The sequence below is a fragment of the Carassius auratus genome, chromosome 47, assembly GCF_003368295.1.
Source record: "Carassius auratus strain Wakin chromosome 47, ASM336829v1, whole genome shotgun sequence".
Classification (NCBI taxonomy): Eukaryota; Metazoa; Chordata; class Actinopteri; order Cypriniformes; family Cyprinidae; genus Carassius; species Carassius auratus.
In genome coordinates, this window is record NC_039289.1 from 13,632,789 (window position 1) to 13,658,294 (window position 25,506).

Genomic DNA, 25,506 nt, shown 5'->3' on the forward strand with positions numbered 1-25,506 from the left:
GCTGGACATCGTGAATCATGCGGTTTAAAGTACTGTAATGTTTTCATGTGAATTAACTTGTGTCAAATATTGCTCACACTGCACACTTGTATTATTTCTGCAGTAAATTCAGTGCATCGTATGCACATTTTTCCATTTCAACTTTACAGTTAGTATCTGACTGTTATCAAATGTTATCAAATTAACCAAATATTCAACATGGTTTAATATACTCAGAACTGAATATGCAAGGTATTGTTTTTTTTTTTCTGCATTCATATTTTAATATTAGTAATAACACACTTTTATAGCAATGATTCACCCAAAATGTGAGTTGGCTGACAATTTGCTCACCCTCATGTTTTCAAGATGTAGATTAGTTTGTTAATTCATCAGATTTGGAGAAATGTATCACATCACTTGCTCAGGAATGATTGCTCTGCAGTGAATGGGTGCCGTCAGAAAGAAATAAAACATCACAATAATCCACAAGTAACCCACACCACCCTAGTCCAACAGTTAACATCACGAGAAGTGAAAAGCTGTGTGTTTGTAAGAAACATCCATCATTAAGATGTTTTCACTTTTCAAACCGTTGCTTCAGGCTAAAATACAAGTTCATAATAAAGTCCATCCCGTTTTGAACTCGCTGGTGCTTGATCTGTTCATATTTCTCACCCAGATGAAGATAACTTTTGCACTAAACCGACTAGACTCCGCCCCCATCTGAAACTATCAAGAAAAACGTTCCGTAAACCACATTTACGCACTGAAGTTTGGAGAACGCTCCTAAAGACCAGTTCGCTTTGAACGAACGTTCTAACGGACAAACTTTGTCAGAACGTTGGCTCAAAACTCTGAGAACGTTCACCGTCGGCTCTGTGACGTACACTGAGAGGAAACTGTGAGTGTGTGGTGCCTCTGGGCGCTAGAGGACGCTCTCTCTCTCTCAGTGTGTGTGTGTGTGTGTGTGTGTGTGTGTGTTGACACTCTGGCCTGCTTGACGATGTGAGGTCGAAAGAATCCGTCTGAAGCCTGTAGTAATGTTCCCTCTGCTGTGATGTCGTCCGTGTTTATGATCTTCCTGCACTAATGTGATGGTGAGTCTGTTTGCTGACTGAGCTCCAGTCTCGAGGTTTGGATCATAGACATAGTACACTGCTCTCTTCGCTCGTTCTCTGTTTTAGCGGGTCAGTGTGAATATCAATATGTTTTATTTGTTGATATGCAGACTTTGGTGGCTTGCTAGACTCATGGCAGATCGTCAGAGTGAAGCTGAAGTTCATCCGGGTTGTGTTTACTGTTAGCAGCGAGCTAATTCACCCAGACCCGTGTGATTCAGGACGCTTCAGCTAGTCTAACTAAACACAAGTGAACTGTGCGAGTAATCGTTTCAGGTGCTGGCGCATTTATTTCTTGTCCGTTAGGAGAATAAAACGGAAGTTTTTACACCACGTGAGTGAATTAGATTAGATAGAACCTTTAAAACTATTAAAAGAAGTCAAACATTTCAGTGCACTATTAATGGGTTTATTTATGGTTGAGGTTAAATTGTGTTTATTTATGCAATTTTATGTTAAACATAAAGTGTTGCTGTTCTTTCCTCGCCCCCTTTTTGATCATTTTTATGCTACAAGTAATTTTATTACAGTATTTTTTTTTACTAACTTATTGTAATAATAACTGTATAATGATATTGATATTTTTAGCAGAGTTTAGTAAATAGAAAATAGCTACTATTACTTTTATTTAGCGATAAATGGCGTGGGTAACTGACATATGGGCGTGGTTTGCTGGAATATAGGCGTGGCTTATCTGGAAACATGGGCGTGGTTTATCAGTGTTTATGAGAGACTAGCGACAACAAACGTGTTGCGATACTAATGTTGTTGTTATTTTAGTAGTTCCTTTTACTTCAGATTTTAACTAAAAAATGCCTTTAATCCGTTTTGGCCATTCATTTACACAATTGGCATTGTGGGGGCCTAAAAATACAAACTTTTGAAAACTGAAAACGATACTGTTATGGTCTCCGTGTTACAAAAACTTGAATCTGTGAAAACCGCCAAGTCATGCACATACATGTTATGTGTTTAATTTTGTTTGTTTTTTTTACAAAGTGACATCGCTACTGTCCTGCCTTGAAGAATGCAGTAGTTTAAGTCATTATCTAAGGATCCTTGTGAAGGCAGAACATTTTGACAACGTTGTAGCAAAACTTTTCAGAAATGCAAAGAAAACCATTTCCATTTTTAGCACTTCGTCGTGTCAACGTACTACTTAAACACCATTGTTGAGTAAGAGATTGTCAATGGTGAAGGTTTGGCTGGTTATCATAGTCCCTGTTTCTGCATCATCATCATGATAGAAACAGGAAATGTTGTTTATTTTTTTCGTTGACTTCCTGCTGTTGTCTAAAGCATCATGTCCTCGTCTTTGCAGGTGTAACTGAAGCAGGTCTTAAGATGCTGCTCTCTTTGGGGATGCTGATGCTCTCGGCCACACAGATTTACACCATTGTGACGGTTCAGATATTTGCCTTCCTCAATCTGCTGCCCGTGGAGGCCGACATATCAGCTGTAAGCATCTGACACACGCTCAGCTACAGTGGACTGATGGGCTAGATTTAACACAGTCATTCATGGTTGCGGTTGTTTTTCAGTATTCATTCGACAATAAGACGGAGAGCTTTGATGATCTGCCAGCTCGATTTGGCTACAGGCTTCCCAGTGATGGACTGAAGGTGAGTGGGCTTTATGATATTGATGACAGACAACATATAGTTCTGTTCCAAACCCCAACGAGTTCCCTTACTACATCCACTAGATCGCTTCGTTAGGGTCAATCTGCAGCTTGATTAACGATTAAACAGAATAAAGCAAGATTCCCTGCTAAAATCCTGACTTTTATGCCTGATAGGTGTGATTTGATCAATTTTATAATCGCCTAATTATGTTCATTATATCAACTCCAATTACTGTTGTAGTCTAAATTTGTAAAAAACAAAAACAACATTTATTTTTGGATTAAATATGCAAAGTTTTATATATATATATATATATATATAAAATTTCTGAAAAATGAACTCTACAGAGGAGCATTTTGCTAAATATATGCACCATATGACATATTCATCAATGTTTTTTATTTATTTATTTTTTTTACGGTTCTTCAATATTTATTTTATGTTTGAATAAATCCGTCAAGTTTTTGTGACAGCCACCATTTATATATATATATATACAAATTAAAAGAAAAAACTAATTGGAGTAGAAATATAATTAAGTGAAAGTTAGTATCATAACTTTAATATTACAACAACTTTGAGTATATTTTTAGTATTTGTATACAAATCAGCTAATTTCAGTCTTCCCTATTATTGATTTTCAGGTATATTTTTACAGCTTTAGTGGAATTTTTCTATTTATTATTTTTTATTGAAAACTTTGCCATGTCCTTTACCTGTTATACATCCAAAATGTCCAAATCTAAAGCTTGTGAAGGATAATCGAATCGAATTGTGAAATTGAAAACCCATCTGTTTTATAATATCTCTCTTTATTTTTTCTTCATTGCTAAGTTAATCTCCACCCACTCCAGTGTCACATCTGAGTCACAGGTGGCTTGCTATTGGTTGGTGCTGCAAATCTGAGTGTCTTGATTTGGACCCAGTGCTCAGTTCTCCTTTGGAAATGTCTTCGTCAATAGAAGTCCATTGGGCTCAATTCGTCCTTGCGCCAGCTGCCACTGAAACGACTGACTTGGGGATATTCATGTGGCTTTGTTGGCTTGCTGTTGGTCGCTTCTGCGAATTTGAGTTTCCGCTCTCACCAAATTTGAACCCAATTCAACATTTGCATTAGGATGTTTCTTCACCACTGAAAAGTTCCCATTGAAATGAGCAGTCTTCGGTTCAACATTAAATAAATGTGATTTATTCTACTGAGATATTAAGAATGATATTGTAAACGTAACAGAATTAAATAATAGCACCTGAAATTAATCAACACTAATTTCACTAATCTGTGCTAATTTCTGTTCCCAATCTGATATGAATCACATATGTTGGTGAAAATGACTTCAGATTGGGGTCACTTCTCCATTTCGCTCAGCCTTTCACCAACTTTTTCACATTTGTCTCTAAGCAAGAGTTCTGCTCAGCTGGACTCGACCAAATGTGCTTATCACCATCTGTTTTTGTTCAATATTGTGATGGAGTTCATCCCTGCTGAAAAACCCATGTTAATCTGATGGCAGTTAACCAATCTAATCTAGTCATGGGCCAGTGAATCATCTTGGACACTGGGACCGAGCGTCAGTCGGAACAGGAAGTAGTGTTAGACCACTTCCTCTTTGGGTTAGTCCATTTTAGACATATTTAAAACAACTCAGTATTTTTTAGAGTGCAGGTGTAGGGAATCAAACCCATTTTCCAGCTCAGATCTAGGTTTTCTGCAGAGGAGATCAACATATTTATTTATTTAGATTTTGAAAACTGAAATAAATATATGAATAAAGAATTAGAAATGTCGTCTTGGCCACTACAACTGAAATAAAAAGTTTAATTAGAAGTACTTGCATGACTAGAGCCGTTACTGAAATGAAGATTATTATAAATGCTAAAAACTGAAACAAATGACAAAAGAACAACAAAGTCACTACAATTTAAATTATATGAAAAGAAAAGTTAATGATAATTAATTATGTTATGGCTGATAACAGTAAATGGCTGTTTAAAAAATCAAAAACTAAAATAAAATTAATATCAACATTCAATATTCTCATATCATTTATGAAAAGATAGATTGTTTATTATTTAATATAATTTATTTAATCAAGCAGTATTTAATGTAATTATGTAATAATAAGTGAATGGCTGATTATTAAAATCTCATACTAAATTACCTAAATAATAATAACAATAATAATAATAATAATAATGATGATGATGATGATAAAAGTGAATAAAATATCTTTGAATTTAGACATTACAACATTATAAAGTAGATCATGATAAAGGATATACATTTTTCATGATTTAATAAATTATAAAAAAAATTACAATTGTTTTATGCAGATTATTAAAATTCAATTCTGTTTCGTCGAAGTAAATTAAGACACAAAAAATTCACGTTAAATGATTAAGTGATAAATGATAAAGTGAATATAGACAAAGTATTATAATAGATTTAATTGAAGTATTTAATATAGTTATTTATTAGTAACAATTATACGGTGTCATATCTTCAAAATGACATACTATACTGCTCTCACAACAACATTATAATATAGAGTATGAAAAATGTATAATGTTGGTTTAATATAGCTTCATTTAATATGATTTGTAAATAATAACTATTAGTTACTCCAGTCAGTTGTTTTAAATGCTGGAGGTGAATAATAAGAGCCGAGTCCCCTCTCTTCAGAAACAGGAAGTGTTTCTCTCGTCCTCTCTGAGCCGCAGAGGGAGCTGTTGGCTGATCGTGTGCTCTTCCTGTCTGTAGGGTTTCCTGATCGGGGCCCGTCCGGAGAACGCCTGTGTGCCGATCGCCCCCCCTCCCCTGCGGGACGGCCGCAGCAGTGCCTTCATCGTGCTGATCAGGCGCTTCGACTGTAACTTTGACGTCAAGGTGGGCTTCAGTGCACCCTCACAGATGCCTCCAAGGCTCCGGTTAATCAAGCGATGGCCTCCACAGCACTAGACTCATAAAATATTATTGGAAAATACTTTTTTAATTCCTCATTCATTTAAAAAATGCCCTGCTCCTACTGTAACATAGGAACGCCTCTTTCCAAGTGAACAAATGCTTCACTGCACACGTTTTAATGCCGCTGGCAAATAATATGCAAAGACTTCAAGAGCTCTTCCTGCTCACCTCTGGGACTTTGGACGACTTCTGTGTAACGCACAATAAACCGTTAATCATCCACAGCGCTGGGGAATGTGTGCACCTTATTAAAGTGCGTAGAGGTGGAGGAAAAACCAAAGCATAACATACCACAGTGCATATTTTCTAATCGAGTCCGTTATCATAGATGACATGCTGATGTTATATCTGTGAGTGATCCTCCTGTCTGAGGAATGCTTGTGCAAACATTCACTAATCAGGAATCTCACGTTTATATACACAGTGTTACAGCACTGGAATGTGTTTGGAGGAGTGCACGTATGAAGCCTGTGTCTGTCTGAACACAATGCTTCTGTCTCTGTCCTCGTCCTTCTTCAGGTCCTCCATGCGCAGAAGGCCGGCTACAAGGCGGCGATTGTCCACAATGTGGACTCTGATGACTTAATCAACATGGGATCCAACGATCGTAAGTTCCTGCGCACGAATGCATGAAGCATGCAGCGGAGACAGTGCTCAGATTCACAATCCTCGGCCCCGGCGCTGCTAATAACTGCTGCATGTGTGCAATCTGACCGAGCCGTGGTGTCAGGATGAGGTCATGAAGGCCAAACCAGAGAAACTAACATTCAGCGATCTTAAAGGAATAGTTCAGCCAACAAATGAAAATTTGCTAAAAATTAACTTACAATCAGGCCATCCAAGATTAGGATGAGTTTGTTTTTATCATCAAATTTGGAGAAATGTAGCATTGCATCACTGTCTCATCAGTGTATCCTCTGCAGTGAATGGGTGCCGCCAGAATGAACAGCTGATAAAAGCATCACAATTATCCACACCGTATTTACGCGTTTCAATCATGACCACTCTGGTAATAGATTCAACAGCATTGCATAGAGAATAATTGTGTAGGATTGATGTTGAGCAGATCTAGACAGGTGGTGCTGGGGAGGAGGGAGGCCGTTTTCATTCATTCGTTTGTTTATTTGGAGTGAACTATTCCCTTAAAATGGACATAAATTCAAAATAAATATTATTTTACATTTTAAAACACACTCGTAATGATTTGACGTGGAATTAGTTTGAAGAATCGAAGTAAATCCGAATCAAATCTGGTCTGAATGTATGTCTGTATGTTTGCAGTGGATCTTCTGAAGCAGATAGACATTCCTTCAGTGTTTATTGGTGAAGAAGCGGCCAACTCTCTCAAAGAGGATTACATCTATCAGAAAGGGTGAGGGCTCTGGTTTCTCTGCTGAATACTGTTCAGGTGGTTACTTAACGGAAACATCTGATGATTTGGCGCTCCACGAGTCTCTATATGACTCTATAGAGAGTGAGCTGTTCACACTCACAGTCTTGCTCCGTGTTTCCAGTGGTCATGTGACTCTCCTGCCGGACTTCAGCTTGCCTCTGGAATACTATCTGATCCCATTCCTCATCATCGTTGGAATCTGCCTCATCCTCATTGTAGTGTTCATGGTGAGGCACGAGTGTGTGTCATTTATAAATAATCAATCAATAAATATAGCATGCCAAAAATGAATCGAATATGCAACCGAATACATTAGTCTTGACTGACGTGATTACGTCTTTTCAATCTCAGATCACGAAGTTCGTACAGGACAGACACAGAGCCAGGAGAAGTCGCTTACGCAAGGACCAGCTGAAGAAACTCCCAATTCACAAGTATAAGAAAGGTAAGAGCTGACACTTCGAATATATATAGTGGCTCGGCATTCAAATACATAAAAGATATAATACGAAAAGTTTACTAATTTTTTTTTTTTAAACAGTTAATACTTTTACTGAGCAAGTACTCATTAAATTACTCATAAATAATGGAAAAGACAATAAACGAAAAAATTTTTTTTCAAATAAATGCTTTTTTTCTGAACTTAAAAAATCACGAAAATATGAAGTAGCTCAACTGTTTTCAATGATTTCTGAAGATTATGTGACACTGAAGACTGTAGTAATCATGCCGAAAATACAGCTTTGACCACAGGAATAAATCACATTTGACAATTTATTCACAAAGAAAACAGCTATTGAAATGTATAATAATATTTCACAATATTATTGATTTTTCTGTATTTTTGATCAAATAAATGCAGACTTGATGAGTGGAAGAGACTTAAAAGACCAAACCTTTGACAGTAGTGTTAAATAATTGCAAAGATTTTTATTCACTATTTCTTTGACCATTGACTTTCAACAGAATGAGGGATTTTATTAGTTCAAGAATCTGACTCAAACACAAAAGGATTTAACATGTTTGATTCATATCAACGAATCAGTGCTTTTAAACGATCCATTTTAAATTAATTTAGCTACAATCAATTCATAGTTCCTTTTTGAAACAATAAAAACGCCATTTCAAAGCAAATACTGAAATATTTATATATTGTAAAAGGCAAACGTCAGTTTTACAATGTTAATGTTTAGTGAACTTAAATGTCAAAGACCCCAAACAAATTCACTTTAAATTGTCATCTGATTTGTGTCTTGTGGGAAAAGCCATTGTTTTTCTATGCTCCTCCTCCACTATTACTTATTTCCTGTATGTACCAGAAATATTGCAGCACTTCTCTAGTATGCAGAACAATATATATTTGGATATATACTCTATACCTATTGCAATGGAGTATTACTATCAGAACGAGCCTTTTATCCTCTTTATTTTCGTGTTGCTGGTTTGTCAGTATTGGGAATTATTATAGTTCTTGACGGACAGCACAACAGAAAGTGGGAGAAATGTGGACCCCCCCCCCCCCCACGTCGTTTCCACCTCCTTATAGTGAATCATGAAGCCGTGAAGAAGGAAACCGTGCGGTCGGGACTCAGGTTACTGACACCTGTGTTCACCGATCCTTTCTCAAACATTAAACTGATGAAAGGTGTGCGAGATTTCCTCAAGCCAGCGAGCCGTCGGCAGCAGAACATGTCCGATTCGTCTTTCACGCTTCAGATATTCAGAGCAAATGAGAAGCACATCAGCGTGAAGGTCATTTGTAATAGTTTCCATAGTATATATTTACCAGAGGTCATATGCGTAATTTATCTGCAACATGTGAATGCTTCCAAGATGCACACTTTAGAAATAGGCTTTATGTTCTTTATACCAAACATGAGGACATGAGCGAGGCAGCTTCTCTATTTTAATGATGTTTAAATGACTATAGGGCTGTCAGGATATCAACATTTCACTTCAGGATTGACCTGGCCAAGGGAATTCATGATAGCAATATTATTGCAATATCTATAGAAATTGTGAAAAAATCAAATAAATAACGGTATTAGTGAAATTCATAACTTTTACATTTGTAATTTATGACCGTAAAAATTCAAACACGTGTGAAATTAACTGTTTATCAGCACTTCCTGCAGACTGAGGTGTGCACATGTCCATTCATACCAAGAACGATAACTAAAATGATAATTATAATGTTTAGCGACCACACCAATGCACAGTAACGTTTTGTTTATTATAAGCATGTGCTGCTGTTTTGTCATCTGCCGTTTTGTCATCTGCTGCCTAATCAGAATGATAACTATAACAATAGCTATATTAACGTTCACAATAACGGATGATACGCTCTTTATTATAAGCATGCATTACATTTTCTCGTCTGCCGCGTTAAAGCCCCATTCACACCAAGAACGATAACTGTAAAGATAATGATTATATTAGCGTCCACACCAATGCACGATAACACTGTTTATTATAAGCGTGCTACAGTTTTGTCGTCTGTCGCTTTAAACGCTCAAGCGCTTTAAAGCAGGATGGATTCTGATTGGCTGTTAGTGTTTTAATCGTTGCTGGAAGAATCGTTATGAAGGTGATTTCAGCGATATCGTTGAATCGTCGAAAACAGTTTTAAAAACCTTCTATTTATAACTTTATAGCTATCGTCCTTAGTGTGAACAGACACCCTTGTTTTTTTTTCGGAATATAAAGAACTCGCACATTGGCTAGCAAACTTTTTTTGGGTGCGAAAGAGTCTCTTGCTTTCATCTTTCGTCTAATCTGACGTTTATTTCGTGTGACCGTAATAGATATTGCATCATCTTCCATTTGGGTGGCATCAGTGTTAATGGGCAATAGCGCCCCCTACTGTGTTGGAGTGATGATATTTTTCCCGATAGTCATATTTTATTTTTTTTATGTGAAGTATTAACACAGTATCAGTATTTCCTTTCTTACATATAAGTTATCTTCCAAAACCTGTATTTTGTGTCACCCTGAGTGGAGAACTTGTATATTACATGTTTTTTTCTTTATAACGTATTTTATTTATTATCATTATTTACGTAGTGTATACCGTTTTGTGCTATTGTGGTTCTAGTTGGAGATCTGAATAAAACAGAACCCAAACTAATTTTGGAGTTTTATAAAATTTGCGATATACTACATAAGTGTTCATAGTTTTCTAAAAGTAGTCAGATTTAAAATTGAATACTAGTTTATATTTGACTAAAAGCATTTCAATTTATTTCCTTCGATAGAGATATATTATTTAAAAATACTGTAATAATGCTAATATATTAAAATACTATTTTTAAATATTCTGTAGTTATATTAAAAAAGAAAAAAAAGTTAAGAGAAACAGTTTTTTCATATAAACAATCATTGAGTAGATTCCGAACGAAACGGTAAGATATTTTAACATCAGTATTAAACAATGAAAATAAGCTTATAATATTACGTTTAGCATATTCTTTCAAAAATGAAAAAAAGTGTCAAATAACTTTAAATAATAAAGGTTAATTTTCATTCACATAAATTTGTACAATGCATATTTGGATGGATGAATCAGACTTATAAATCTGTGAATCAGGTTGAAGTGAATCAGACGTGCTAACTCAAAAAACGCTGTGAATTGCTAGTCAACTTGACATGAGGAAACTTGAGGAAACTTAATGGTGGGTAAAAAATAAATAAATAAAAAAAATAACCTAAAATAATACATACAGTGTTGGTTTATCTTCTTTTGCCAAAAAGTCACTGCAAATATAACATGAATATTGGATAAGTGTAATGATTATACTTTCAGTGTTGATTCATTTTCTATCAGTGCAAATATACCACAAATATTTGCAAGATCAAAACATTTGTGAATCACTATTTCAAGTCTACTTGATGTAATCTTGAGGAAATTAATGGTGGGTTATACAGAATATAATACAACTGTTTAAAAAATGTAAACAATTTTGGTTAATATTTTTATGGCAAAAAAAGTGCAAACATATTATGAATATAGGATACGTCTACTATTTAGCATATTGTTAGTCTGCTTGATTTGATCATGAGGGAAAAACTATTATTGTAGTGAAATCTGAAGAAGAACAAACATGATTCAATTCTATTTATTCGCACAAATATTGGATAGCAGTTGAAACACAGTCAGACGCAGCCAGGACCGTTTGTGTTCATTCACCGCTCACATTATAAACACTGAGCACCAGCAGAGCAGCCGGTGGAAAGAAACAAGAAAACAGCCAGAGGAATTTAAAGGGAGGACAGGATATATTCCTGGACTTATTGAGCCAGAAATGTTTTCGTTCATCTACGAAGCCCAGAAACAAATCAGGAAGCCTTCTGTCAAGGAAGCGCTCTTCATACTCCTAGTTAATAATCTGTTGATTGCTCCTAGGTGATTTGTATGACGTGTGTGCCATTTGTTTGGAGGAGTACGAGGAGGGCGACAAGCTGCGGGTTCTTCCCTGCTCACACGGTGAGTTTCTGTCTCCTCCTGGCCCTTGATCTCAACATCAAAATGTATAATATATATATAGGGAGATCATGTTTTATTATTAATTCTGATTAGAGGAATGTTCAAGTGAATTACTAGTATTTTAAAGGCTTTCCGTGTACTGTCAGGATGTGTGTCATTAATTCTCTCTGCACCCTTCATCAGCCTACCACAGCAAGTGTGTGGACCCATGGCTGACCAAAACCAGGAAGACCTGCCCCGTGTGCAAGCAGAAGGTGGTGTCGTCCGACGGCGACTCTGACTCTGGTGACAGTGGTGGAGAGGAGAACGAAGCCTCAGAAAACACGCCCCTGCTGCGATCTCTGGCCTCCACCAGCGCCCATTCCTTCGGGACCATGTCCGGCCCGCTGTCCCGTCACGACGCAGAGTCCTCGGACTACGACGAGCGCAGCGCCTCGACCGACTGCGAGGAGGAGGATGACGTGGAGACGGTGGTTGTACAGCTGCAGCAGGACCGTCCCGACGACACGGAGGCCATCGCTTGAGACGCCCGCTACAACTCTCAGCCAGAAGTTATCATAAAACATCTTTAACGTTCACAGCGATACTATGCAGCGAAATTGAATAAATCACAAATTTTGCCAACCTGGTGAGACGTCACCTTTGAGGATGTGATTAGCGCTTGCTGCTGGACGTGTAGTTAGCTAATAACACATTTACATACTGTAAGGAGTTTTTTTTTTTTTTTGCTAACACAAAGTGATCTGTTACTGATGTAACTTTACTGTAAATACACCTTTCACTCACCCTTGTTTCTAAATAGTCTACATTCTCTTCATGAATAAAATACTACACCTTTTTCTGTTTGTGTGTCAATCTGTGATCCAGCGGTTTGGAAAACAGCACATGGTTTTAAGATGATCACATTTTTAGAAACACAATATAAACTAGAAGACACCCCTAAAGCCTAAATTTATAATAAGTTTTGCTGACACTTTGCTGACAATAAGGTTTCATTTGTTAAACTAATTATGAGAAACACTCGTTAATCTCAGTTCATATTAATTGCAACCTTTACTATTATTAAAATATTTTATAGGTTAACATCAACTAATGAACCTTACTGAAAAGGATTTAACACTTTTAATAACCTTTTTATAATTTTTTTTTAATGCAATTTCTTTTTTCATTTCCATTTATTCATTTAGCAGACGCTTTTCTCCAAAGCGACTTTCCAGATATTTATTGCAAATTCTCCACTCCAATGGAAAGCCTAAAAAAAATTTTTTTCAAAAACATTTTACTTTTTTTTTTTTTTGTGCAATAATCCTCAGCCATATATATCTTATGACCATTTGTTCCTTTTTTTCCGATGTAAAAAAAAAAACAAAAAAAAACTATTTACCATTTTCCACTTTTTGAAAAACCAAAAAAGAAGAAGAAGAAAAAAAAAAAAAGATATTAAAATAATAAATAAATCCAGATTTCCCCAAGTTCTTTCAGCAGTTTCTGTTGCTAGATTTATAATTAAATAAAACAAAATCACTTAAAGTTAGACATTTAAATTTTTAGAGGAGACATTTAGCAATAAAACAACCAACACATTTATTTTTCATGAACACTTTCCAATTTATGTGCAAACAGACCATCATCTACTGAACTATTTAAAAAAAAAAAAGATTTCTCATCACATAAACTCTTAAACAACACAAAGAAAATTGACACGTAACTGGGTTGGAATAGGTTTATTTAATCTGTCTGTAAACAAGGTGGTGATATTAATGTATGGCATTTCTCAGTTTATGCATATGAAATCAGATTGTATCCAAGATGTGTGAAAAAGTACAGGGAAATAAAGAAACCCACCAGAGTCACCTGTACAGATCAGCCACAATGCCAGAGCTCCAGCTGATACTAAAAACCCCTGAACGAAGCAGCGACACAATCATTCGGGAAGATGTTTGATTCTCTACGTTATGGCACAGGATACACATTATGGGTGTCACGCTTGAACATTTGGACTTGATGAAGCAACAAGTTTTGAGAGACAGTTGTATCGCTGATGACTCGAAGGCAATTCAGTCCGCAGTCATGACAGTACAGGTTCAATTCGATTCAAGTGTTGACGTGGAGTCTGTGATCAGACGCTAGTGTTTTATCAGTTAGCGTTTATAGTAGTGCGTAAATAGCCCAAGAAGTGACAAAAATTGGTCAAACTATACTCCAAACTGCCGACAGCCACGATCTGAAATGGCAGTCGTCTTGAAAATGTATTAAATATATAATACATAAGCTAGCAAAGTAAGTGCGATGGTGGAAAGTCAATAAACATTCAATTGTGGGGTTGATTCGGCGGGAAAACGCTACTTGCAGCCCAAAAATTAGAGTAAAGCCAAACTAAACGAGGCCTGAACTCCAGACCTTGGGGGAAAAACATCAATCTGTAATTCAGAAAGTGTTACGTTTGCGGTTCCTGACACACTTTGGGTTGAGGAAGATCAACTAAACTGAGGTTTGTTAGTGCAGACGCCATATTTAATGTGACAAAACCACTAAATACGCCGTCCAGCCTAACTAGGGTTCATTCGGTGGTCTTGAAGAGGTGCATACGGTCCACCGTTCCCAGATTTGATCTAGGACTGGGAGTCTGAGTTTAGCTCAAGCCCTTGGTATTCAACTACACTCCCAAAAACGTTCACGAATGAGCAGAAACCAGACTTGAAGTCTTCACGCTAGCATCTGGTCTGAAACGCGTCATGGGATCGCAGTGCCAAAATGGGGCCGGACACAATAAATGGACATTTATGAGAAAGAAACAGGGTTTGGGTTGCACAAAAATGGAAGTAGAGTTGAAAACCAATGGATGATGGAGCAAATCTCATTTAGGAAGGTTAGCAGAATGAGCAGCTAGGATTGGGAGGTGTCTTAGTATCCAGATTTCCTCAGGTATTCAGCCATGTGATACGCTTTCTTGTTGAGCAGCCCTCCATGGGTGCCTTCCTTGCCCATGACAATAACCAATGCTGGAGTACCCAAGGGGGAAAAAAACAAGAACAAAAATCAACAAACTTGAGGGGAAAAAATAAAAAGAAATGACTTTCCCAACTTAAAAAGGGATGCAACTGTTGACTAGATTCATTACCCTTCTTTGCCATTAAGATGTCCAAAAACTTTACATGTGTTTAAAGGGGGGAGAGTGGGGTCTTCACAGCTTATTTTGGGAACGTGGGTAACTTTTTTTTTCTTCTAAATAGTACTACTTGATAGCTAGAACCCTGAATCTCTCAAGTATTTTGCCATTGAATATGCCTTCTTATTCAGGCCGCCGCCGTGGACCCCTTCTTTGCCCATTACAAGAACCAAGACTGAAAGAGAAAGACAGAGAGAGGAAGTTAAGAGGACAGGAAGATCCCAGCTCGGGACAAAAAGACAAACCAAGATCACCGAGGCCAGATAAGACGAAATATAAAAGCAGAAAGATGGAGATGGCATGCAGGCAGAGTGAAAGACTAGACGCCTACAGGAAATACCTTCATTTAGATAACACGTATAACTTTCACTGACATCTTGTGCATTTTAAAATTGAGCTTTGTTCGAGGCACTTCAACTCAACTTCACTGTAAGTTCATCGTTTCTGAGTTCTGGCTTTTTTTGTGGCAACATCAATTTCAGATTTACATACTCCTAAAAAGGAAGAAAAAGTCTGTTTTTAGAACCTTCAAGAGTTTATCTGACACTGAAACGACTATATACACATCTGTCACACTGTGTTGTACTTTAAGTACTGCAAGTTTACTTCATTAAATAAAGTTATTCAATTATTTAAAAAAATTGAGAATGTCCTTTACATTCCATTACAAAAAATAAAGTTTATAAAAAATAAAAATAAATATATATATATATATATATATATATATATATATATATATATATATATATATATATATATATATATATATTTTGAATACACACACACACACACATAAATATACATTTATGATACATTGTTATAATTTTTGTAATAATAATAATAATAGTATTAATTTAATTTCCCATTTTTTGACCAGTATAAGCTACACACTGGATCAGATCAAAACTCTTGCCTCTTAGATAATGCTTAAACATATTATTACTGTTAATAAAGTAATGATTGACGAAGGTTTGGTGAATTATTGAAAATTAATGCACATCCGGAGGGGTAATGCAGCACATATTTATCAATTATCCCGCTTACACATGATTACTGAAGATCTTGCATGTCTTGGCCCTATGGATATACTGAGAGTAAACTGTTTGCTATTTGTATCCTGTAAATAGCTGAAATAATCTGACAAACTGAACTGGAACCGTAATGCAGTTAATCACAGTTCAACATCTTATAATGTCTGTCAGCCAATCACAACGAAGCATTCAACAGTGCTCCATTATAATTAACGTTATTATTATGTTACCATTTTGGTTCAGCAAAGACCAAACAATTCACATATTAATTTAGAGATGCAGATTCACAGCAAGTGTTGATTTAGTGTTAGAGAAATGGAGATGTAGCATGCGATGCATTCAGTTCAAGCAGGAAAAGCAGGTTTAGTTCCTCTCCTCAATACATGTCATGAGCTTTATGAAAGACTGAATCATAAAGGAACACTTTATTTCAGGAAAAAGGAAATCCTCTCACATTTCACAGACTGACAGACCCCGGATGTGTGTGTGAGGGGAAATGTATCTCAACAGATCCCACAAACTTCCTGAACACCTGAGCTCGAGTCTCGGGATCAGCCCAGACGCTGTAAAATCACTAGCTAGTAATGAGACCTTGCTTTTATTAGCAAACATTGTGTACAAGACCCACCCTGGTAAAAGCAAGATTGGTAAAGAAACGCTTATTTTCCCCACCGCAGTTAAAGATACGTTTTTGTCAGACTCCTGTGTTATACAGGAAAGATATATTGAGGAAAGGTTGACATCTGCAGTATTATTCCTCTAGCACTCAAACAAATGGAAGTTGTACTAATAAAAGACGTTTGCGAGGAGACAGACTGGTACCTTTGGCTGCTTTGCCGACGGCGACGTTGTACGTGGGCTCTCCTCCTTGACTCTTCGTCCTAATGTCCATGGTCCAATCACCGTCGACCAGGAGGCTGTCTCGGATAACTGAGCACTTCTTTGAACCTAAGGTCAGGCCATTGGTGAAGAAACTTTCTCGGTCTTTCCCTACTAGGATGTCGATTTCTGAGGGCTGGAGTTAGGAAAATAAAATAAAATAATATTACACGTGGAGTTGTATCTTCTTGTCTAGTGTTTTACATGGATTAATGAACAGCCAAATGCAAATCAAGAAATGCAGGCAGATGGTTGAGTACGATAAACTATCAGCGAGATCTACGCAGATAATGTTAAATAAACTAAAGATGCAATATCATAGAAGTGTCATCATGCACTTTGAACACCAATGAGACACTAAAAACACAACTAAAAGCTGGAGAAGTTAAATATAGTGGGCTCGTCAGTTAAAACTAGCTTTGTTTGTGGACAACGTTCACTTTTAGTGTGAAAAGACAAATTACCAGCTGGCACTGACAAGATTTCAACCTGTTTATGTGCTGAAATCTGCCTGAAAACTGTTTTGATTTCGTGTGGTCTGCACCTTAAATGTGAACACATTTTTACAATTAAGTGGGCAAAAAAATGTCTGTTGTCATTAAGTGTAGTGATGTATGAAGTCATTTTCAAATCACTGCGAAATTTGTGTATTTAAAGATTATTTTGCCTTGCGCAAATACACCTGGATGTAAAAAAATAAAATAAATAAATTACACAAAGTTTAAATAAAAGTAAACATTAGCAAACACTGTGGAACCAAATAAATAAGAAATGTAAAAACAACAACAACAAAAAAAAAAAGTGCGTGCGTTCCTGTGCACGGAAACAAGGCACAGTGCAAATGGCGCATAGGATAAGAATGGTTGAATAAAGTCATTATTTTAGGTTTTTTTTCATGGACTAAAAGTATTCTCGTAGCTTTGTAAAATTACGGTTGAACCACTGACTATTTTATCGATGTCCTTACTATGTTTCTATGCCTTGATGGTGGTCAAAGAGCTCTCGGATTTTATCAGAAAAAAATCTACATTTGTGTTCCCGAAGATCAGCGAAAATCTTACGAGTTTGGAACGACATGAGGGTGATTGATTAATGACAGAATTTTCTTTTTTGGGTGAACTATCCCTTTAATCGGTCATAAATTGGAGAAAAAATGCGCAAACACTGGACACAGATGGTGAATTTTTTTTAAAGGCTACGCATTCGACTGTATGCATGCGCTAGTGTACGCATACAAAAACAAAGCATACTTTGGGTTTAAAGCTAAATTCCAAATCACATGGATTGGTTGAAATTACTCAAGTTTTGACTGCAGTAACTCCAGTAAATGTGACCGCACTTTTAGTTAACTGGTCACTAGACAACCCAATAGCTAATCCAGCTTTGTTTGTACTGACCTGCTACGAATCTACCGAGCCATTTTCCCTCACGCCAAACCACATTAAACTAAAAGCAGCTACTCTTCGGTGAGAATCAGTGAGCTGATGCTATTTCCAGTGAGGTCTTTTATGGTGATAAACCCAACCTTGAACTTTATGAAGCCTTGTTGAACTCACTTCTTTCTCTAGTAGCAAAAAACTAGTGCTTTTACGGTCAGTCCAAACCTGTGTGAGGGACTGAGGCTGTCGAGCTTTAACACAAAACGTCACACAGGTCTGAAACAACCAGAGGATGATGAGGTGACAGCTTGTTAGGTGAACTATACAGAAACACTTTACCGCCAGAATCTGGTTCTTTTGATTCTCAGAAACTAATTATTACTAATAAGGAAGAGACGTCTGACAGCAACTTTTTACAATCTCTTTCCAAAGTGGGAACTCAGAGCTATAAACAGATTCAAATTTCTGTAACACTGCAGTCAACATCCAAAATTTGTATTTCCACAACTTTTGACCAATTATTTCCTAGTTTTGAAAACTATGGAAGTCCATAGCTACCATCAAATGTTTGGTTACCAACATACACACACACACACACACACACACACACACACACACACACACACACACACACACACACACACACATATATATATATATATATATATATTTTTTTTTTTATTCACCCAAAAATTCAAATTCCATCATTTATTCACCCTCATTTAATTTCTAACCCGTGTGACTGGTTTCTTCTGTGGAACACAAGCAACAATGTTTTATAATGTCTCTGTGTTTTCTGTCCATACATGAAATAAAGTCTTACCAGTTCAGAACAACAACATGGTGTGCAACAGTGGAATAATTTACAATAACTATCCCTTTAACAAGAAAGCAAAACATATGTTTCACATATTTTAAAAGTAACCTTACAAGCAGCATTTGAAGGCAGCACATTAAGCTGGGGGGGGGGGGGATAAAGGTCACTGTGACAAATAAGATGAATTAACGCCCATTTATGAAGCGCCATCTTGAACAGCGGGAATACGGCAGGTGCTGCGCAGATCCCATATTCTGGAATGACTCTGCGCAGATTCCGCGCGTGGCGCATTCCCGCCAGTACACAAGTTCACGTCCGTTACGCAGCTGATGTTCGAGTCTGGCCGTCTGCACTAACAACACTTTCCTCTTTATGACCGAAAACACGTTTGTTTAACTTCGTTAAGTCCTTACGCGTTCTCCACCTGGACTTGTAACGCGTTACGACATCACGAAAACTATATATACATTTTTTGTTTACATTCTGGCGATTTTTTAACAAAAACAACCAGATAACCTCAATGACACAGTGACGGTCTCAGCCTAAATAAACAAAACGACGCAAGAAATCGAAACACTCTTATCCTAGGCGAACAAAAATCTTTATAATATGTGTTTGTTTAATCAGTTAGTATCCAGCGTGTTATCTTTCATTCCCATTCAAGCTGCTCAGGCCCCGTGTTTCTAATAAACTGACTGACAGGTTGATCGAAACCCCGGCTGTGTTCCCAACCCTCGAGAGTCTCCTACAAAGACAGCACTCCAGAGCTCCAGCAGCATTTTGGCGCGTTTTCAGACAGGCGTTAAAAATCCATCTTTAATCTACGCCACGTCAAACAAGCAAATCCAACTGAAAAAAGCGTCATTTTGGCGCGCTAATTCCAAATTAAACGCGATTTAGAGTCGCTCTCCGAGTCCGCGCCTGTGCTGCCTAGGTAGGGCAGGCTACTAGTGATTAAAACACCGCCTCTGTTTTCAGCCCTCCACTAAAGGCAGCATAAAGAGTGCCGTTAATAACGCGTATTTACCGTGATGTTTACGAATGTGCCCCCCTCCTGCGCTGCCCACACGTATTTAGAGTCCGAGCTGCACCCAACAATGGCGGAGTCCTGGCAGCAGCCGTCCGACATCAGGTTATCCACGTAACTCTGCCACGACATGTTTGCACTCTGGTTTCAAACGCTCACTAGCTAGTCTTAAAAGATGGGACTGTCAGTCTCGGTTCGCGGTAACCGTATATCTAGACGTCCCGCGCACTTCTTCTGAATTTTTTATGGCGGTTGGCAAACCAGCTTATGGTGCATTACCGCCACCTACCAAACTGGAGTGTGGAGCTCAGACAAGCAAGGAAATGAAAAAAAAAAAAAATAAAATAATAAAAAAAAAAAAAAAAAAAAAAAAAAAAAAAAAAAAAAAAAAACTAAATTATCCCGTATAACCCTATGTCTTTAATAAATTTAATAATGGCTCTATACTTCTTCCATTGCTCAAAATTACATTCCAAAAAGCTTTGTATATTGTAAGTGTTAATGTCCAATTTTTCCATTTCTTGAATAAGCAATATTCTTTCATTTTCGTACTGTTGACATGAAAATAAAATATGCTCTATTGTCTCTGATTCATCACAATTTCTACATTTACCTGTTGCATGCTTTCCTATTTTAAAAAGGGAATGATTTAGTCCAGAATGTCCAATTCTAAGACGTGAAATGATAATATCTTCCTTCCTGTTCTTATATACACTTCTTCCATTTCCTACAAGTTGTTGGATGCTATTAAGATGTCTACCCTTGCTATCAACATCCCATGCTTCTTGCCATTTACTATGAGTGACTTCTTTCACTTTAGCCTGAACCTCTTTTTTACTAAGAGCCACTTGTATGTCAACATCTGCATGATTTAAAGCTTGCTTAGCTAGTTTGTCAGCCACTTCATTAGCCTCTACTCCCACATGAGCAGGGACCCACAGAAACATAATAAGACTAGTATTACTATTTCTCAATAAACTTGCTAGAATATCAAAAATAATATCTTGCCTAGTTGATTTTAGTCCACTTGCAAGGCTTGAAAGTGCTGCATAAGAATCAGAACAGATGACTGCTAACCTAGGTTTTACATCCTCCACCCAATGAAGTGCTACCAGAATGGCAATAAGTTCTGCTGTATACACCGATACATTATCAGTTAATCTTTTGCTGATATCACATTGAAATTTAGGGATATGCACTGCAGAAGCAGTTCTTCCAGAGGCAGGATCTTTAGAACCATCTGTGTATATGTGCAACCATGATGTATAGCTTTGATCTATATATTGCTGTGCAATAATGTTCTTGGGGATATCCTTGTCATTGTTAATTTGCGTTTGAATTTGAAAATCAACAAATGGTTTTGGGAATATCCATGGTGGAATATTAGATACAGACACTATTGGGCTAACTTCTAATCCATCAATACCAGCTTCTAATGCTTCCCTGTTAGCAGTCCATCCAAAGCTTTTAATAGTCTTATTCCCATGTTCCCAGCATTCTTTCAAAACTCCTTTTACTGGATGACTTTCCTTATGCCCTTTTATATTAACCCAGTAATTCATTCTAAGCTTATACCTTCGCAGGTAAAGAGGAGCTTCTCCAAGTTCTACCTGCAAGGCTGCAATGGGAGATGTTTTGAAGGCACCACAACAAATTCTTAGAGCTTGACTTTGTATAGTTTCAATCTTTTTAAGTAAGGTTTCAGATGCAAATCCATAGATAATACTTCCATAATCCAGGCTTGACCTGATTAATGTACAGTATATTCTTTTCAGTGATATTCTGCAAGCTCCCCATTCAACCCCTGATAAACATCGTAGTATATTAACTCCTGTTTTACACTTCTCTATTAACTTTTTAGCATGAGTAGCAAAAGTCAATCTTTGATCCATCCATACTCCAAGGTATTTAACTGCTGAAACTTGCTCCAGGTCCTGTTTGTATAATTTCAATTTAACAACTGGTATTCTTTTCTTTTTTGTAAAGCAAATAACTTGAGTTTTTGCTACTGACAACCTAAAGCCCCAGTTATTTGCCCAAGCTTCAACAGCTTCCACTGATTCTTGTAACTTTTTTGACACACAAATAATATTACGTCCTCTTTTCCAAATTGCCCCATCGTCTGCAAATAATGCCCTACCTATATCACCTTTAAGATTATTAAAAACATCATTTATCATTATATTAAATAACACTGGACTACAAACACTTCCTTGAGGTGTCCCATTATCTATCTTATATGTCTTGGAATACTCTACTCCTACCCTTACTTGTATTGTTCTTTCAAGAAGAAAGTCCATAATCCAGTTATACATTTTCCCTCCGATCCCCATGCATTTAAGTTTTATTAGAAGGCCCTCCTTCCAAAGCATATCATATGCCTTCTCAATGTCAAAAAGAACCCCAACCAGAACTTCTTTATTTACTTGAGCTTTTCTGATATCAGCTTCCAAGCTTAACACAGCATCCATTGTATTTCTCCCTTCCCGAAATCCACTTTGGTATGGTGACATAAGTCCTTTACTTTCCAGAACATAGTTTAGCCTGTATATAATCAATTTCTCCATCAATTTACACAAATTCGAAGTCAAAGCAATTGGTCTATAACCAGTTGGGTTTGATTTATCTTTACCCGGTTTACCTATTGGAACAATTATTCCATGCTTCCAAGAGGGTGGAAGCTTTCCCTCATTCCAAATCCTATTAAACAGACATAAAATCATATTTAAAGATCTGTCAGTCAAATGCTTGATCATTATATAACACACATAGTCTTTTCCAGGAGATGTATGTTTAACTCCACCTAGAGCTCGTTTTAATTCATATAAAGTGAAATCTGCATCTAAAGCGTCTCCAGAAGGATTCCTTTTAATCATCACATCTGGGTGCTGATTCTTATTCTGCTCTCTAAGTCTTTTTGCTTCCTCTGATACATTATCATCACTATGAACTCTGACAAACACTTTAGCCAACATTTCAGCTTTTTCATTGTCGGTTACTGCTATTATTCCTTCATCATTTTTTAAAACTGGAAGAGTTTGACTTCTATATATTCCACCCATTTTTCTTATTGTCCCCCACACTTCACTTATATCAACATCATCTCCAATTGTACTACACCAATCTCTCCAGTATTTCTTTTTAGCAGCACGAACAGTCCTTCTGACCTCAGCTTGTGTTTTCTTATATTTAATAAAATCCTCAAATAAATAAGTTCTTTTAATTTGTCTAAATGCTTTATTTCTGTCCTGTACAGCTTTACTACACTGTTCTGTCCACCAGGGAACTGATTTCCTCTTTCTACTTTGTCCTTTTCTTCCTATTACAGTATCAGCTACATCATACAATACTTTGCAAATCCTATCATTAAATTCATCCACTTCCTCCATTGATTCTGGTTCTATTGCTGTAAGTCCTACCTCACTTAAAAAAGCATATGCTTCCCAATTAGCCTTTTTAAATCTCCATCCTGGAGCAGGCTTCAAATTTTGTTCTAACACTCTCATCCCTACCTTACAAATGATAATATAATGATCACTACCCATACTATTGTCTTCACACACATCCCATTCACAGCTCCTTGCTAATTCTTCTGACACCAGAGTTAAATCTATAGCTGATCCAATTCCCCGAACTACATCAATTCTTGTGTTTCTACCATCATTTAAGCATACCAGTGCATGACTATCTATAATTTCTTCTATAACTTCCCCATTATGATCATCATTAATACTTCCCCATAATGTGTTATGTGCATTAAAATCCCCACACCAAATAACTTTATATCCTGATCTTGACCCAATAACCTTTTCTAAACCTTTATTTAATCTATCACAAGGATTGTAAAAATTAATAACTTGAATATTCTGTTTTTCTGCATATACATCAATAGCTACTACTTCATACTCTTCAAACTCATTAATGACTCTGTATTGTACCTGATTCTGAATAAAAGTGGCCACTCCACCCCCATTTCCTACTTTTCTATCTTTCCTAACTACACCATACCCTTGTATGACAAAATCTAAATGAGACTTTAACCAAGTTTCTTGAATGCATATTATATGTGGTTTCTCATCCAGTTGATCTATAAAATGTTTAAATTCTAGCCCATTTGCAATAAGACTTCTCGCATTCCATTGCAAAATTGTTAAAACCATTGAATTATGTAATTCTACCTGGAGTTTGAGTGACTGTTTGAATTTTCAGTTTATCATTTATTTTTTCCACAGTCACTCCATCTACATTTAAGTATTTCTCTGCTGCCCTAATAATGATCTTAATTCTTTCTGTTCTACTTTCTGTTTGAGCAGAACAGTTTATCACTTCAGCCATAAATGAGACAAACTCCATTTTCCCAACTTCCAACTTATCCTCATTTACCTTTCTCTGAACCAAAACATTCCTAGTCCATTCATGATTTTTGTTCACTCCCTGTGTCTGCTCAACTTGTTTTACTTTTTGGATTGCCTCAGCATATGTCATTCCCTCATTTATTCTAACATTCTGCACTTTTACTGCATGCTTGTGAACACTACATCCCCCAAATCCAGCACTATGCTCACCACCACAATTGCAACATTTAACCTTTGCTCCTTCATCACATTTACCATATTCATGGTTACCCCCACATCTCGCACATCGTAGTTTGCCTCTGCAAACCGCACTAACGTGCCCATACTTCTGACACTTGAAACACCTCAGAGGAGGAGGAACATATGGTCTTACTGGGTAGCTAATGTAGCCTAATTTAACCCTGTCTGGCATTCTTTCCTGATCAAACTGCAGCATGACCGACATGCTATCAATTCTTTCTTTATTTTTAACATATTGAAGCCTTTTCACTCCAATAACTTTCCCTCCATCAATGCAGCTCTTAATTGTATCAGTAGACACATCAGTTGGAATTCCTGTAATCACACCTTTAACCCAAGGTTTCCTATTATACAATGTGCATGATACCTGATATCCAAGCATCGATTTTATACTGAGGGCCCTCTTCTGTTGTTTCTCATCTTTGCACATGATAACCAAATTTCCATCTCTAAGCGTCTTTGCACTATTTATATCTCCTACCGCTTTTTTCAGAGCTTTAGTCAATTTTATGGGATTTACTGTTATGCCAGACTCCGCAAATTTCAAAATTACCTTAAATTCTTCAACATTTTTCCTACCTACTTCTTCCTCCTTTCCACTATCCGTAAATGATCCTTGACTACCGGTTTTCTTCCTTTTCCGATTAACTATTTTCCACCATTCATTTCCCCCAGCATTCCCGCTACAGGATTCATCCTCCATTTCCGGCTCACTACCAGAACTAGCGTCATTTCCTGCCATCAGTCGCCACCACACTCCAGTCCGACCCTCCAAGTCGGCCGCTGAATCACGTCCCGCGCACGCACACCCCCTTCTCTAATGAGAGTTTGAGCAGGAAAGAGTCCCGGCTCTTGGGGGTAGTCCCTCAAATATCCCTCCGCGCAGGCGCGCTTAGGCTGTGGTCCGTTAGAACACTATCCACATGCGCGGATTGATACGCTTTCTGTTCATCTTGCGGAGACTTCAGATCGATTTGAGAGTCTATTAGAAACCCTCTCCTGATTTGTAAATAAAAATCAAACAGGAAGAGTGATATTATAAATAT

General features: G+C 37.0%; 2 protein-coding genes across 3 annotated transcripts; one reads left to right on the top strand and one right to left on the bottom strand.

Moving 5' to 3' along the window:
• Nucleotides 1-925: 925 nt before the first annotated feature.
• Nucleotides 926-12,401, top strand: LOC113065162 (E3 ubiquitin-protein ligase RNF13-like). The gene is made up of 10 exons (XM_026236389.1): nt 926-1,079; nt 2,422-2,558; nt 2,642-2,722; nt 5,484-5,609; nt 6,207-6,294; nt 6,969-7,059; nt 7,202-7,307; nt 7,432-7,525; nt 11,483-11,563; nt 11,747-12,401. The coding sequence occupies exons 2-10, from the start codon at nt 2,445-2,447 to the stop codon at nt 12,085-12,087; spliced, it is 1,122 nt and encodes a 373-aa protein (XP_026092174.1). The 5' UTR covers nt 926-1,079; nt 2,422-2,444; the 3' UTR covers nt 12,088-12,401.
• Nucleotides 12,402-13,272: 871 nt separating this feature from the next.
• Nucleotides 13,273-25,329, bottom strand: LOC113065163 (profilin-2-like). 2 transcript variants are annotated; one of them, XM_026236390.1, is made up of 4 exons: nt 25,264-25,329; nt 19,866-20,094; nt 16,586-16,778; nt 13,273-14,565 (listed from the first exon to the last, which is right to left on the bottom strand). In XM_026236390.1, exons 2-4 carry the CDS (start codon nt 19,995-19,997, stop codon nt 14,468-14,470), a joined length of 423 nt encoding a protein of 140 aa, XP_026092175.1. In that variant the 5' UTR covers nt 19,998-20,094; nt 25,264-25,329; the 3' UTR covers nt 13,273-14,467. The 2 variants fall into 2 exon arrangements, with proteins under 2 accessions (XP_026092175.1, XP_026092176.1); XM_026236391.1 differs by lacking the exon at nt 13,273-14,565 and adding an exon at nt 14,787-14,907.
• Nucleotides 25,330-25,506: the final 177 nt, after the last annotated feature.

Bases quoted from the DNA above. Each gene is read 5' to 3' on its own strand.
- LOC113065162 (XM_026236389.1), top strand. From the start codon at position 2,445: ATGCTGCTCTCTTTGGGGATGCTGATGCTCTCGGCCACACAGATTTAC. The intron at 6,295-6,968 runs GTAAGTTCCTGC...GTATGTTTGCAG, and splicing joins CAACATGGGATCCAACGATC to TGGATCTTCTGAAGCAGATA. The intron at 11,564-11,746 runs GTGAGTTTCTGT...ACCCTTCATCAG, and splicing joins GGTTCTTCCCTGCTCACACG to CCTACCACAGCAAGTGTGTG.
- LOC113065163 (XM_026236390.1), bottom strand. From the start codon at position 19,997: ATGTCGTGGCAGAGTTACGTGGATAACCTGATGTCGGACGGCTGCTGC. The intron at 16,779-19,865 runs GTAAATACGCGT...TCCTAACTCCAG, and splicing joins GCACATTCGTAAACATCACG to CCCTCAGAAATCGACATCCT. The intron at 14,566-16,585 runs GTACCAGTCTGT...TGGGTACTCCAG, and splicing joins CGTCGGCAAAGCAGCCAAAG to CATTGGTTATTGTCATGGGC.